The sequence below is a fragment of the Oryza glaberrima genome, chromosome 7 (assembly GCF_000147395.1).
Source record: "Oryza glaberrima chromosome 7, OglaRS2, whole genome shotgun sequence".
In the NCBI taxonomy this organism is placed as follows: domain Eukaryota; kingdom Viridiplantae; phylum Streptophyta; class Magnoliopsida; order Poales; family Poaceae; genus Oryza; species Oryza glaberrima.
This window is the reverse complement of record NC_068332.1, coordinates 7,908,912-7,923,010: the sequence shown is the minus strand read 5'-3', so window position 1 is coordinate 7,923,010 and position 14,099 is coordinate 7,908,912. Positions and strand designations below refer to the sequence as shown.

The 14,099-nt window shown below is 40.2% G+C and overlaps 2 protein-coding genes across 3 annotated transcripts; one reads left to right on the top strand and one right to left on the bottom strand.

Moving 5' to 3' along the window:
- The first annotated feature begins 1,594 nt into the window (after positions 1-1,594).
- LOC127779040 (protein transport protein SEC13 homolog B-like) lies at positions 1,595-3,953 on the top strand. Its single transcript, XM_052305717.1, has 2 exons — positions 1,595-1,739; positions 2,673-3,953. Exon 2 carries the CDS (start codon positions 2,718-2,720, stop codon positions 3,660-3,662), a length of 945 nt encoding a protein of 314 aa, XP_052161677.1. The 5' UTR covers positions 1,595-1,739; positions 2,673-2,717; the 3' UTR covers positions 3,663-3,953.
- Positions 3,954-6,409: 2,456 nt separating this feature from the next.
- LOC127779039 (calreticulin) lies at positions 6,410-10,492 on the bottom strand. Of its 2 annotated transcripts, XM_052305716.1 has the most exons (14): positions 10,308-10,490; positions 9,161-9,268; positions 8,894-9,086; positions 8,550-8,808; positions 8,414-8,470; positions 8,143-8,190; positions 7,965-8,051; positions 7,822-7,879; positions 7,665-7,732; positions 7,464-7,559; positions 7,334-7,381; positions 6,929-6,967; positions 6,757-6,843; positions 6,410-6,652 (listed from the first exon to the last, which is right to left on the bottom strand). In XM_052305716.1, the coding sequence occupies exons 1-14, from the start codon at positions 10,420-10,422 to the stop codon at positions 6,641-6,643; spliced, it is 1,275 nt and encodes a 424-aa protein (XP_052161676.1). In that variant the 5' UTR covers positions 10,423-10,490; the 3' UTR covers positions 6,410-6,640. The 2 variants fall into 2 exon arrangements, with proteins under 2 accessions (XP_052161676.1, XP_052161675.1); XM_052305715.1 differs by lacking the exon at positions 6,410-6,652 and having other exon boundaries at positions 6,715-6,843; positions 10,308-10,492.
- Positions 10,493-14,099: the final 3,607 nt, after the last annotated feature.

The following is a 14,099-nucleotide window of genomic DNA, read 5'->3' as shown; positions in this document are numbered from 1 at the left end:
CAACGTGGCGCGGGGAAGGCTGGCCCGGGCGGTTGCGAGGTGGTAGCTGCGGACGGCAGGCGGCCGGAGGTTGGGGACGGGCCCGACAGGTGGGCCCCACCTATCGGCGACCCGACGGGAGGAGGGAGGAGGCGCGGCTCAGCTGGGCCGTGGCCTTCGGCCGGCCCAGCAAGGTACGGGAGGGAGGAGGAAATGGGCCGGCGGCCCATTAGGGAAAAAGGAGGGGAAAAAGGGAAAAGAATTTCCAGGGATTTAAATAATTCTTATGCTCATTTTTAATTGGTTAAAATTATTCCTAGAGTTCTGAAAATTTCACTAAAAATCTTGTTAGCATATTTCGACATGTAGAACTCAAGAAAATTTCCACATGCCAATTCTGATTATTATTTACATTAATTAATTAGGGTTTCACTCTTGCTTTTACACCGGTATTTTCTCGAGACCAATTATTAATTCCATTTAGGCTTAGGGGAAGAACTTCAGGGTGTGACATGCGTGAAGCATCAGCTAGTGGTTGCTGGTGGTCTGATGAGGTTGCTGTCAACACAATCCCCAACGGAGTTTGTTGTACTTTTTTCTCTGAGTACTGCTGATCTGTGGGCCACTAGTCATCATAAAGATAAAGCTAGTTTTAAAGTAGTAAGAAAAAGATATAAAGGTAGAGTACTAGATTGGATGGAAACGGTTCGGAAACCACTTTTATCGTTTCCGCTTCCATATTCTTTTCGAAATCGAAAACCACGGATAAAAAAGGAATCGAATATTATTGAATATAAAAATGGAGCGAATACGAATCGAAGCTAATACGGTAATGATATTTATTAGAATATAAAAACCCCTTAAGCTAAACTTCTCAAATCGATGAAGAGATATAGCTCAATATCTTTTGTAAAACAATAAATCGATATTTCTAAGTTTTATCAATTAATAATAACACACGTTATACAGTTTAATTCTTGGAGAAAAATAACTATATTCATCCATAACTCCAATTATAAGTACTATGGCACATAGTATAAATCTAAATATTTGGAGTAGAAAAGTCTGAAGATAATCAGCTGTATATGAGAAATATTTCGTTTTCGATTCCGAGAAAAGAAAATTCTGAATTTGTTTTCGAAAAGTCCACAAATTCGTTTTCGACGGATAGTAGCATCATCATCATATTTGTTTATGTTTCTGAGAAAAAAATTCCGAATTCATTTTCGAAAAAATTCGGACGGACGCTTTCCATTTCCGAACTGTTTTCATCCATCTAATTAAGGATATTTGACTATTCGTCACTTTTAAATTTTAAAATATAGCATTTAACTATTTACCACTTATTTACCCCTCATAGTCTATACCATATGGACCCTTCTCTATGTGATATATGGGTTTATGCTGTGTTTAGATCCAAACTTCAGTCCTTTTCCATCACATCAATATATCATACACACACAACTTTTCAGTTACATCATCTCTAATTTTAACTAAAATACAAAATTTACGCTAAACTAAACACATACTTAGTATTCTTAATTGTCAAATCCTTAATTGCCACGTCTAAAAGTGGCTAATAGTTAAATATTCCCAGTAACTGCCACGTCTTAACTCGAGTATCTTCCCCTTCCCGTAGGCGTCAAAAAAGAAAATCTCCCGTCTCCTCCGCTCCTTGCGCCAAGACGAGTCGCGGCTGAACAGGGGAGGGGCGCCGATCTCCATCCGGCGAGCAGAGCAGGGCAGGGGAGGGGATCCTGGTGAGCATCCACATCCTCTTTCTGATTCATCTCTCTCCCACCGGGACTACTTTTGTCTGGAATTCGCTTGCGTTCCGTTCGTTAACCCTAGCTTCTCTTCTAGATCTGGAAGGAGCTCTTCTCTTAATTTCAGAGCCTTAACCTTAATACAAGTAACAGTTTCTTTGTTCACCCAAAAGTTTGGGGGTTCAACTGAACCCCCATGTCCCAAGTTGGATCCGCCCTCTGGGGTGCGCAAGATCTCGTGGAATGAGGGAATGGGTGTAGGTCACACCAGATCAGCTATCTTTCTTTTCTTTTTTGGCATGATAGAGAAGAATCAGAATTGTATAGATTTGGGAGCTGTGAAATAATGAGGGGTATAATTAATTTTGTTTTCATTTTTTAGATTATAGTCTATCGAAACTTCTGTTCTTCTCATGCCTGAGGAATTCAAATCCATGTTTGAACGTGTTTTGAGCTGTGAAATTGTTACATCCTGTTAAGTCAATTCATCGAATTAATCCAATGCCTTGTTATACTCATTCATGAGGTTAGCATGTAAGTGGTTCTGTTATTATTTTGAAGCCACCAACATTTACTATAGTGGTTTGCCACAAGTCTAACAAAGTTTGTGAATTAGTACCATTTGCCAATGGTGACCCTTGAGCCTCGTCTACATACTTATTTACAGTCTCGTTGTGTTTAATTCCATGGTTGATTTTATGAGGCGATGATACACCAGCATTGTTCTATTGCATCCCCCTTCTGTCTCTTTAGGAGTATGACAAAAAATGGTGTTTAGATTGTTAATATTAAGTTTGTGAGGTGACTATTTCTTGGTCCTTGTTAACCGTTTAGGGCACTTCGGGTGGGATTCTATTATCTAGTTTGGCAAATTTAGGCTGCTATGCCCATGAATTGGTGCTGAAACTTTTATTTAATCATGTGCAGAATTGTGGAGAACTTAGAGGTTGTGGCACACTACAGCTTTGAACCATGTCATCGAAGAAAATAGAGTTGGACCACAAGGACATGGTCCATGATTCAGCTATCGACTACTATGGCAAGCGCCTTGCAACTGCCTCCTCAGACTCCACTGTCAAGATCTCCAGCATAGGCGGCAAATCTGCCCCATCCCAGCTCCTTGCAACACTCAGCGGGCACTATGGCCCTGTGTGGCGTGTCGCATGGGCCCATCCTAAGTATGGTACTATCCTCGCATCCTGCAGCTATGATGGGCGTGTGATCATTTGGAAGGAGGGTGCTGGAGGCCACTGGTCTCAAGCCCATGTATTTACTGACCACAAGTCCTCTGTCAACTCCATTGCTTGGGCCCCATATGAGGTTGGTCTTTGTCTCGCCTGTGGGTCTTCTGATGGAACCATTTCTGTCATGACTATGCGAGCTGATGGGGGATGGGACACTGCAAGGATTGAGCGAGCTCACCCTGTTGGTGTGACAGCAATCTCCTGGGCTCCAGCAACAGCACTTGGTTCTCTGGCTGGTTCAGGAGAGCTTGTTTATAAGCTTGTCTCTGGTGGTTTTGACTCAGTTGTTAAGGTCTGGGGATTTGTCAATGGTGGCTGGAAACTGGAGAGTGCTCTTCCTTCAGATGTTCACACAGACTGTGTGAGAGATGTTGCATGGGCACCAGTGTTGGGCTTAGCTAAGGCGACCATCGCCAGCGCTTCTCAAGATGGGAAGGTTATCATTTGGAGTAGAGGGAAAGTTGGTGATAAGTGGGAGGGAAAGGTCATGCACGACTTTGGGTCCCCTGTTTGGAGGGTTTCCTGGTCCTTGACTGGAAACATATTATCTGTAGCTGCTGGTGAGAACAACATAACTCTGTGGAAGCAAGCATCAGATGGGCAATGGGAAGAGGTGATGAAGGTTGAGCCAACAAAACCCGAGTCATCGGAAGAGGTGAAGGCTGAGCAGTAGGAAGATTGTGTGACGGCTTCAGTTTTCTGGCATATTCACATTTTGATAAGATTCTGCCCCTATTCTTTTTTTTGCAAGCAAACCAACAGAACATTCAATCACCTATTGTTTAGTACTTAGTATCTTTACATCAGCTGCATTTCTACTTTGGATGGGTTGTGATTTAGAATGCAACGCTTTTCTGATTGGTGTACCTATTTGTTTCTGTATATCTTTGGGCTTTGTTTTGATCATTGTCGAACATCACAGCTATTACAAGTGTTATCATGTACTGGAAAACGATTTGGTGTTCCTCTGATTTTCATCGTGATGTGGTTAGTATGCAGCATGCGTGTTTTTGTCAACCTTGATGGCTCAAGAGCTGCTGTGCAGTGTGGGGTGTTTTGTTCTTGTGTTGCCGAGCACGAGGAGGTCAAGGCGAAATCTCGAGGCAGTGCATAAGCGTAGTTCTGAAACATTTATGATTTTTCTTTTTTATAAAAAGGGTATACGATGGTGATGCTGATTTGGAAGGAGCTTCAATTTTCATTTGAGATGTGCATAAAGTGGTGGTCATTAGACCAGCAGAAATTCAGTGAACACGAAAGCAGAAAATAATCCTTTGCAGTTGCAGAGCGCGGGGCGAGGTTAGTTTGCCTCGGCCTGCTAGGCCAGCTGATGGGTCGGCTCGGCTTGGTTAAATGGTGATCCAAAATAAAACATACTCCCTCCGTTCTATAAAAAACCAACCTACACTCTAGATTCACTTTTTTATTGAGACGGAGGGAGTAGGAAGTAAAAAGTTGTAAAATTTGACACATTGTAAATCCAATGTGGCATTTACTCAAACAACGGTCATTCTAACCTATTTCTCTCTCCTGAACCCATTATAAAACCTAACGTGGCATTTACTATGAGATGCTGACATCACATCATTATTTATGCTCTACTTAGTACTCTCTTCAGGGATCACGTAACTGATGGAATTTCGCAAAAATTGGTCGGCTGTGGTGAAACTACTAGATCTCGGTTTATGAAAACCGGTCGGTATTAGGGTGTGTTCGGAACCCCTGGTTCCCAACAGTAAGTGCCCGCACGGAAAACGGAGCAGCGATTAGCGGGTGATTAATTATTTGCTTTTTTTTGAAAAATGGATTAATTTGATTTTTTAAGCAACTTTCGTATAGAAACTTTTTGCAAAAAAATACACCGTTTAGCAGTTTGAAAAGCGTGCGCGCGGAAAACGAGGGAGATGGGTTGGGAAGAGGGGCTGCCGAACACAGCCTTAGCCGGTTTTCGTACGGCTTTGACCGAAAGTCATCGGTCTTTAATGGTTTTCGGTCAAATTTTGGTAAACCGGTGATAAGCGTTTTCACTTCCAAATCGAAAAGTTAAACCCTTACTCTCTTCAGAATGATAATACTTATCGTTTTGAACAATTACACGGTCTCAAAAGCAACATTGACCACTTTTTATTTATAATATATAGAAATATCAACAAATATATGATTTTATTGAAGTACCTTTTAAGACCAATTTATTAATATGGTCTCTATATTTTTAGGATAAATACTTTAGAAAATATTTATAGTCAAAGATTTTAAAGTTAACCTCATCATAATACAAAATGATAAGTATTATCAGTCAAAAAGGTATAGCTACTAACACTTACTCTAAGCCAGTGAGGTTATGACCTAACTAGTAGGTATCTTATCCGAGATGGATAATGAGCTAGCTCGGGTCATTAAGGCTAAGACTCGTTTGAGCTCATTATCTTAATGAGATAGTAATCTCGTCAACAAGCTATATCTCATATCATATTAATAATTTTAAATCTACTATTTTATCATATATTAGTATAAATAATAAACACTAAATAACCAAAAAAAACTCATTAAATACTAATAATTTTGATATAATTAAAATACTAAGCACTAGTTGTTATATCTCATTTATATCATATTAATAATTTTAAATTTACTATTTAATCATATATTAGTATAATAAGAAACACTAAATAAAAAACTCAGTAAATATGAATAATTTTGATATAATTAAAATACTATGCACTAGTTAATGACTAAATATATGCGGATATAGCGATATCATGTACCGACGAACTACGAGCCCGATCCAAGTGCTGTCTGCCCTAATCTTATCTCCTCCCTCCGTTTTACAAATGTAAATCATTCTAGACCTAGATTCATTAGCATCAATATGAATGTGAGAAATACTAGAATGACTTATATTGTGAAGGTCTAGATTCATTAGCATCAATATATAAATGTAAAAAATACTAGAATGACTTACATTGTGAAACAGATAAGTATCAGTTAACTTTATACCCCCATTAGGTTGTTTTGGCTAATTTTGTGGTTAACCCCCTTGGTTTTCAAAAAAAGCAATACCACTCTTCGGACAAGCATATTCCACCATTGCTTTGGATCTTGCTCAATTGATCAACCCATATTTAGTTATTTGCGGTCGTGGGAGAATATTGCCACAATAGCGGGATGCAAACAAACTATTTCTGATGGTATCAATAAACAGGCAATGTGAGGGATTTCTTTGATTAACCAGAAAGACTTGGCATTGGAAGTTTGGAACGCAAACTTGCCCAGCATTTCTATCTCGGCCTTCTCATCGATTCGACTCCATGCCATAGGTGACCAGGTGCCTAACGAGTAACGACTGAAGACGCTTTCCCTATGGCAAAACAATGGGAAATGGCACAAGCACATATACAATCACAGCAGGATGCAGAGCGATTGTGCAAAAGATTTCTCTTGTTCAATAAGCTATCAGTTCTTTTTCTTGTGGTGGGAAAAATGACACTACAGAGAGAGCTACAAAGACCAAATTAAAGTTCCTCAGCAATGCTCATCTACAGAGTACTTTCTTGTCAAGTTTCTGATCACGAAAAAACTTCATAACAATGGGAGAACTAGCAAATCCTGGCATCGTCGCGAAGGCGGCCTCCATTCTTCATCCTCACCATCTTAGAGCTCATCCTGGAAAGGAAGGACGGTACAAGAGATCAGGACACATGGAGGTTAACAGGAAATGCATCACCAGAATCCAGAAGGTATCAAGAAAACGCAGGAGTGTTACATACATGCTTCTCATCATCAGAATCCTTGCCATCCTCTGCATCAGAGTCAGCCTTCTCATCGGCCTTGTCCTCATCCTCAGCATCCTCGTCCTGTGAAATATAAATGTTGTTGAGGTTTAGATCAAGCCCAAGAGGAAAATATAGAACATGGAGGAAGAACGGATGCAAATCTTACATCCAAATCATCATCGTCCTCACCGGCCTTGGCAGCTTCCTGTTAACAAGGACATTGATAATCAATGGTAAGCAAATTACATCCACAATAACCACGAGTGATGGCAGTTCAGCAAAGGAGAATATTTCAGTTGCTTAAAGCTATGCTGGTGTAACAATCAGAAGATAATACGTAAAACTACAAATAACAGAACCATGCCAGTGAGTTAAAAGGTTTTGATCACACCATAGTATAATTAAGTGGAAGCAATGGCCCATTGATCATCAAGGAACTGGTGTTCATGCCAACAAAAATCAAAACGTATAGCAAAGACAGTGAAATGGAGCACAGACTGAAATGCAATGACAAGGACAGTTGTACATCCATCATCCTCATATTAGAACATTGTAAGGTGAAGGAATTTACCTCCTCTTCCTTCTTTTTCTCTGCCTCGTCAAAAGCAGCCTTCTCAGCCTACAAGATTCACTAATGTTAGAGCATGTTGGGTCGATAACGAAACTATTACACAGTAAAAGCTAGGTGAAGAACGACATACATCCTTGTGCTTGCCCCATGTCTCCTCTGCGAATGTCTTGGCCAACTCAGGGTCGTCAGTAATAAGGAAGTTGTCAAACAGAGTACCTGATTTGACCTGTTGATAGAAGAGAAGGGATAAGTTCATAACTATTTATGTCTGTCTTCCTGACCCAGCAAAATAAATCAGAACTAAAGGCGTACTGTACTTTGCTTAACTAACCTGCCACAACTCAATGCCAATGTACTTCAGGCTGTCAAAAGCATAGATGTATGGATCATCCTTGAAGTCTGTGAACCACAAAGGAAACAGTTCAGAATGCAGAGTTCAACATCTGAAAATGTGTAATACCAAGTTGTTCAATTAAAGGCAATTATACCTGGGTTGTCGATCATCGGTGCCTTCCATTTGCCTTGGTAGTTAGGGTTCTTGATTTTCTGGAAAAAGAAACATGTTTATGTCAGAAACCAGAAATATGCAAGTGTTTCAAGTGCATCTGCATCAGTAAACAGATATTCACACCTTTTGCTTCCATGGTCCCTTGTACTCAGGGTTAGGAATGGTTGGTGCAGTCCACTCACCATCTTCCTCATCATCCCAGTCCTCAGGCTACAGAAATCACATCAAAGAAATTTTAAAACCTAGAATGACGCTCATCATATATAACATAAAACCATAAAATGGTAAAACAATTAAGTACCTTCTTAGCATCAGGGTCAGGGATTTCCTTGGGAATATCATCGTATCCCTGGAAACAGCATACCACAAGTCATTACACAACAAAAACATGTAGCTTCTTCCTAGTTTCTAGCATCACGTTTAAATCTATTAAGACATAGTATTACAAGAGTACAATATAGTGTGAACTTTTCTAATTCAGGTCAGCTAAGGTTCCCGTTTCTCATTCATGCAAGATACGAAGTTAGTCATTTTTACAAGATATATCGGAAGTCAGAACAAAGGAAAAGTACCTCAGGCTTCTTGTCCTCGGGGTCAGGAATGTACTCCTTGTCATCCCAGTCCTCTGGCTGTAATCATAAGGTAATATCTTGACATTCAAGAGACAAAAGCAAGGCATTCCAAGAAAGCTAGGAATATGCAAAATACCTTCTTAGCTTCTGGGTCCTTGATTTGCTTCGGAGGCAGAATATCCCAGTGCTCGTAGATGCTGCCAGATTGCTTCTCAACATTGTCAATGAGTATGGTGTATGTAGCATCAGGACGGATGATCAAAGTGTACACATGGGACAGCTGATCAGTCTCGCAGGGGACATCCTTCTTGATCAAATGGTTCTTGTCATTCTTAGTAAAGATAGTATGGACCTTCTTGGTGCTGTACCCACAGATGTCTGGTCCAAACATAATGCTGCATTCAAAAGTACCAAGTTAGATAACTAGTACTAATCTTGAGAAAAGTGAGAATCAGAGCTACAATAGAAGAAAATCATTACCTGTACGGTGTGTCCCCACCAAATTTCTTCTGGTCAACATCACCACCAAGCAACTTGACATATCCACCACCACAGTCAAGCTTTTGCTCATGCTTTACAGAGAACTGCAGCACCAGGGTTTTATCCTTGTTGCTGAATTCTGGGTACTCCGCTGAAATAGCGTAGAACCTGTAGTCCTCAGAGGTTTGGATACCTGCAACAAGAAAAATAATTCAGTAAAAATCATCTGTTAGCGTCTGAATGAGGTGTATTGATCTTCCAATTTACCTTTGTCCTCAGGATCTCCATTCCACTTCCCAGATGTGTGGTTCCATTCACCAGCCATGTTCTCATCCTTCTTCCATTCTGACTTGACCCACCGACTTTCCCATCCATCTGTGCACACAATAGAATACATTTAGATAACACAGAACTCCATGTTCAGTGCATCATGTGCAGAACCAGCAAATGATCACGCAAATTCATTATCTGCCCAGAGATTTCCTTAAATAGTAGTACAGACAAAATTTTAACAGGCGACATTAGCAATACAGATCAACACATTCGAATTATGGATCTCCAGACATACCGTATAGAACTAATAAACTATACGCCAAAACCTGAAGTGTAAAATGCACCTGGTTCATAATGCCATATCCCATATGCAGATAAGTGGCAAATCACATTCTAATGGACACGGACAGGTGACAACCATCATAAGCTGCCAATTCTCACTAGTATGCTTCAAATGTAGCACTAGCATAGGCAGATCTTAAACATTTATTCATATTCAGGTTAAACATATGAAACATCAGAATTAAACAACATACATAAAGCATAAGGTTCAATCACAAAACATCACCAAGTCTGGGCTCTAAATTTTCCCATTTCGCAGTATAAAGTAAAGTAAAATTCACCACATTATACAGCAGAATACCAACTACTCCCTACAATGAAGTATCCAAACCTGCGGATCATATACGAAACAAACCTAACATTTTTCGATCCGAATCAACCCAACCACGTTTTTTTTCCCACAATCTAACAAAAAACCATAACCAATTCACATAAAGCAGATCGACACAGCGTCACAGCGCACGCTTACTAGACGACGCAACTAGATCCCATTCCCACGAGCAAATGCACGTCAGATCAATCAGATCCCACCATACCGCAGCAGCAACCATCCAAAAATGGCGAGACAAACCACGATCAGCACCCAATTCAGCGCCTAACACTCCAGATCCCTAACAACCAGCACGCCTCCTATTCGTATAAACCCCAGAGAAATCCCGAAAACCCCACAGATCCAAACAAACCCACCACCAAACACCCCCACGCGACGCCTCCACTACATCCAAAGCCGAGACCCGCAACGCGCAGCGAACCGGATCAGATCGATCGAGACGGGATCGGGAGCAGGTCAGCCATTCACCTTCGAACTTCTCCTGGAAGAAGACCTCGCCGGCGACGGCGGCGACGGACGCCAGCGCGAGCGCCAGCGCGACCGCCGCGGCGGCGTAGGAGGAGGACCTCGCGCGGATCGCCATCGCCCACGGAAACTTCTAGAAGCTTCCGATCCAATCTCCCGTATCGGCTGCAGCGGCGGAAGCGCGGCTTTGGCTTAATAGCGGCCGCGGATCGGGGTGGGTTTTAGGGGTGGGTGGGGTTCCGGTCACCGACCCGGTGGGCTCACCGCGGCCGTACCCGAGTCACTGACGGGTGGGCCCGGAGGAGGTGACGGTAAGCGCGGCGTCCACGGTGGCGCGGGTGGGCCAGGGGCTGCGGCCAATGGGGAGCGCGGGGTGAGGGGGTCGGCCAGTGGGATCGCGCCACGTGGAAATTTCGACGTGTTGGGGGGGTGCGGAGGCGCGCGGGTAGGTCGCCGGTGCGTGGCAACGGCCGTCGAGAGGAATAGTAAAAATTTTGGGGGGGAGGGTTTGGTTGGATGATGCGTGTGCATGGGGGGGGGGGGGGGGGGGGGGGGGCGGATGGACCGATGGGGTAGGTGAGAGTGATCCGCCGAGATTGGAGGGATGGGCCCACTTGCCAGTTCGGTGAAGCCGGAGAGATGCTGATCTAATATTCGCACCTTTCCCTTCCTGTCGTAGTGTACACTCTGCACTCTGTTTTACGGTGTTTATAGCCCAAATTAATCTGTTTAATGAACATCTTTCTAAAATCTATTCTATCTTCTCTTTTAAGTAGATAATCAACTATTTTATCATACTCTCTTATATAGTGTGTCTAACAAAAATTTTATTTGCAGCTAAAATGTTTTGAATATTCTTTTAATAAAAATGTGGCATCATAAATTGTTCAGCTAATTAATGGGCATGTTTGGGGAGCTTTTGACCGTTGTAGCTTCTCCTATGATCTCCTGTTGTCAGAAGCTCCTCCAAATAGTACATATATTCACCTAGATTTTGAAATGTTGTAGTTGTAGAATCTAGCAAATGAATTAGAAGCTAGAAACAAGGTTTGTCAGCTTATCTAGATTCTCACTAGCTAGTTTTTCACCAGCTGCTTCTCAGAATTATAAGCTCCCCAATATCGGTTGTAGTAGTGATCTATATCGGTTGTATTATTTAGTTTATTATGTGAAGTTCATGTCTAACAAACTTGATCAGTTTTTTCAGTCCACCGGTGGTTGATTTGTATAAACCTATCGATTTGAGCTGGTTTTCCTATAACATCGAAAGTCATGGGAGATTATCCATTTTTGGCAAACCGGTGAAGAGAAGTTTTCAACTCTAAAACAATGGTTGGTGTAGTTAATTCACTTTATTATGGTCCCGTTCTAACCTCCAACAACATACAGATTTTTTCTCGGTTTCCGTTAGCACGTTTCAAACTACTAACAAGTATATTTCGTGCAAAAACTTTCTATATAGAAGTTGCTATAAAAAAATCAAATAAATCTATTTTTTATTTTTTTAATAATTAAAACTTCATTAACCATATGCTAATGACTTGTATCGTTTTACGTGCACCCTTAATCTTCATCCTATAGATTCAACTTCTATATGTTAAAAGCATCCTTTTCTGTTGCTTTTGTTACTAAACTAGTAATCGTGCACGTGCAATGCATGTTTTTGACAAAATATATCACCCGAGTACATAATTACACTAAAAATTTTAGAAACTACACCTTCTGAAGCACAACCTATTTACCCAAAATTTATAAAACATATCCTCATGTAATTGGAATTTTGTAACAATAAAAATAACCATTATCAGTACATGGTTATTTTTAGCTAAATCAAAAATGCAAAAAAAAAAAGGTATCAAAGCAAGATATTGACTTGTCATTCTCTTAACAGTCATCAACATAACCACTCTCAGGCATACTACCAGTATGCGGACCAAAACCAAATAAGTAAAATCATATAGACCTTGAAATGGGGAAACAAAAATATTATATATACTTTGGATTTATTTATCTGGTTATATGTCAATAATATGTCCTAACAAATTTAGATTTGAATTAAGAGCACAATCGTGGCTTCTTGTCGTGTATAGTAGAATTCGTGGCTTCTTGTTGTGCATAGTAGCATTTAATGGGCAAATGTGTAATCAGATTTTAGATGGATAGGTAGTGAGCTGTCCTTGTAAGACTGAGCAACAAAATTATCCCTTGTATATGAGCAACAACTATAGAAACTTCGAAAAGATAAATTACTGAGTGCTAAGAAGCCTGCACAAACAAGAAGGAATTATCCATGTTTTATTTGGCATTGCATGTCTGCACCAGTATAAAACTATCATTGATCCTTTTCACTTGTTAGTCATGATCCAGCATTCCAGCTGCTAGGGACTTACAATTAGCTGATAAGAGAACATGACAAAGCCATACTATTGGATCACACGTTCAACACATAACCCGTGTTAACCAAACAAATCAAGATTGGCTCATTTCTATGAAAACATTATATTAACGTAAATTATCTCAACCAAAAAGAAGGAATAGAAACAACCAATAATCTCTTTGATGCATAGTAGACAACATCAGATGCCATGGTGTCCTCCTGATGGATTTGCTTCGACATCCTAAACGTTTTTCCTGCATTTTTTTAACCTGAAAAGAAAAGTTAGATAAGTTCGCTAGATATGAAAAAGTGACATGAATTGTGATAGTTAATCTACATGTTGACTAAGTTTGCTAAACATTTCAGAATCTAGAACACACCATGTATATTTAAGGTAACATAGTTGATTAACTATAGAACATCTACAAATAGTGCAATTCATGCAATAGTGTTCTATGTAAAAATATATGGAACATGATCCTGACCTCAGATTGTAAGTCCAGAACCTCTATGCTCTCATTGCAAGTGCAAGCAGCTAACCAACATATTGCTGTTTTTGCTTTGAGTATCATGTAATGAACATGTGATACAATGCAATTACCTGCTACAAGTTGGAAGTCATGATCCAATTTCAAAGAACTGTAATTGATTGATAAAATATGTGACAAACGGAATACAAAACAAGCATTGAGGTGTAAAAACCAATTTGAGAATTAGACCATTAGCAATATATGGATTTGAGATCTATCAGACAAATATGAATGTGGTACCTGTTCTTATTCAGTTTATTACGACTTTGCAAATGAAGGGAAATATGGTGTGTATTACCTGTATTTGCATACGATTATGATGTAGAGCATCCTCCGTTGTTTATTGAAGTAGGCCGAGGCAAGCAGATGATTTTTTTTTGAAACACGGCAAGCAGATGATTGACTCGAATACTTCTAGCCACACAAGTCAAATAGCTCCCACCTGACAATATCGGTGGATTATTTGGAGCAACAAATAACATCAGTTCTAAAACCTGAAACCAAAATAAAAAAATTCTGCTACTGCTGCTAACATGTGGCATTAGTTTAGTCAAAATAAAAAGATTAGCCACTAAGTGTGATTGGAATTTTGGCACTACAAAATCAAACAATGATTCTTTGACAACTTATTGCTTGTATTATTAAGAACCTTTGATACCATCAATTTTCAATCCGTTGCAGTTCCTGCTACAGTATGCAACAAAGTTTCTCTAAGCCAAGAGTTTCAGCCTAGCAGAAATCATATATATATATATCAATCTGACCAGGAAAACACATTTTTTTACTACTGAAATGATTTACTAGGTTGGCCAAAGGATTAGGCCCACCAAATTTATTAAGATTTAGGGAGAAACAAAGTACAAAGTACTATGCTGTCGAACAAAGGTA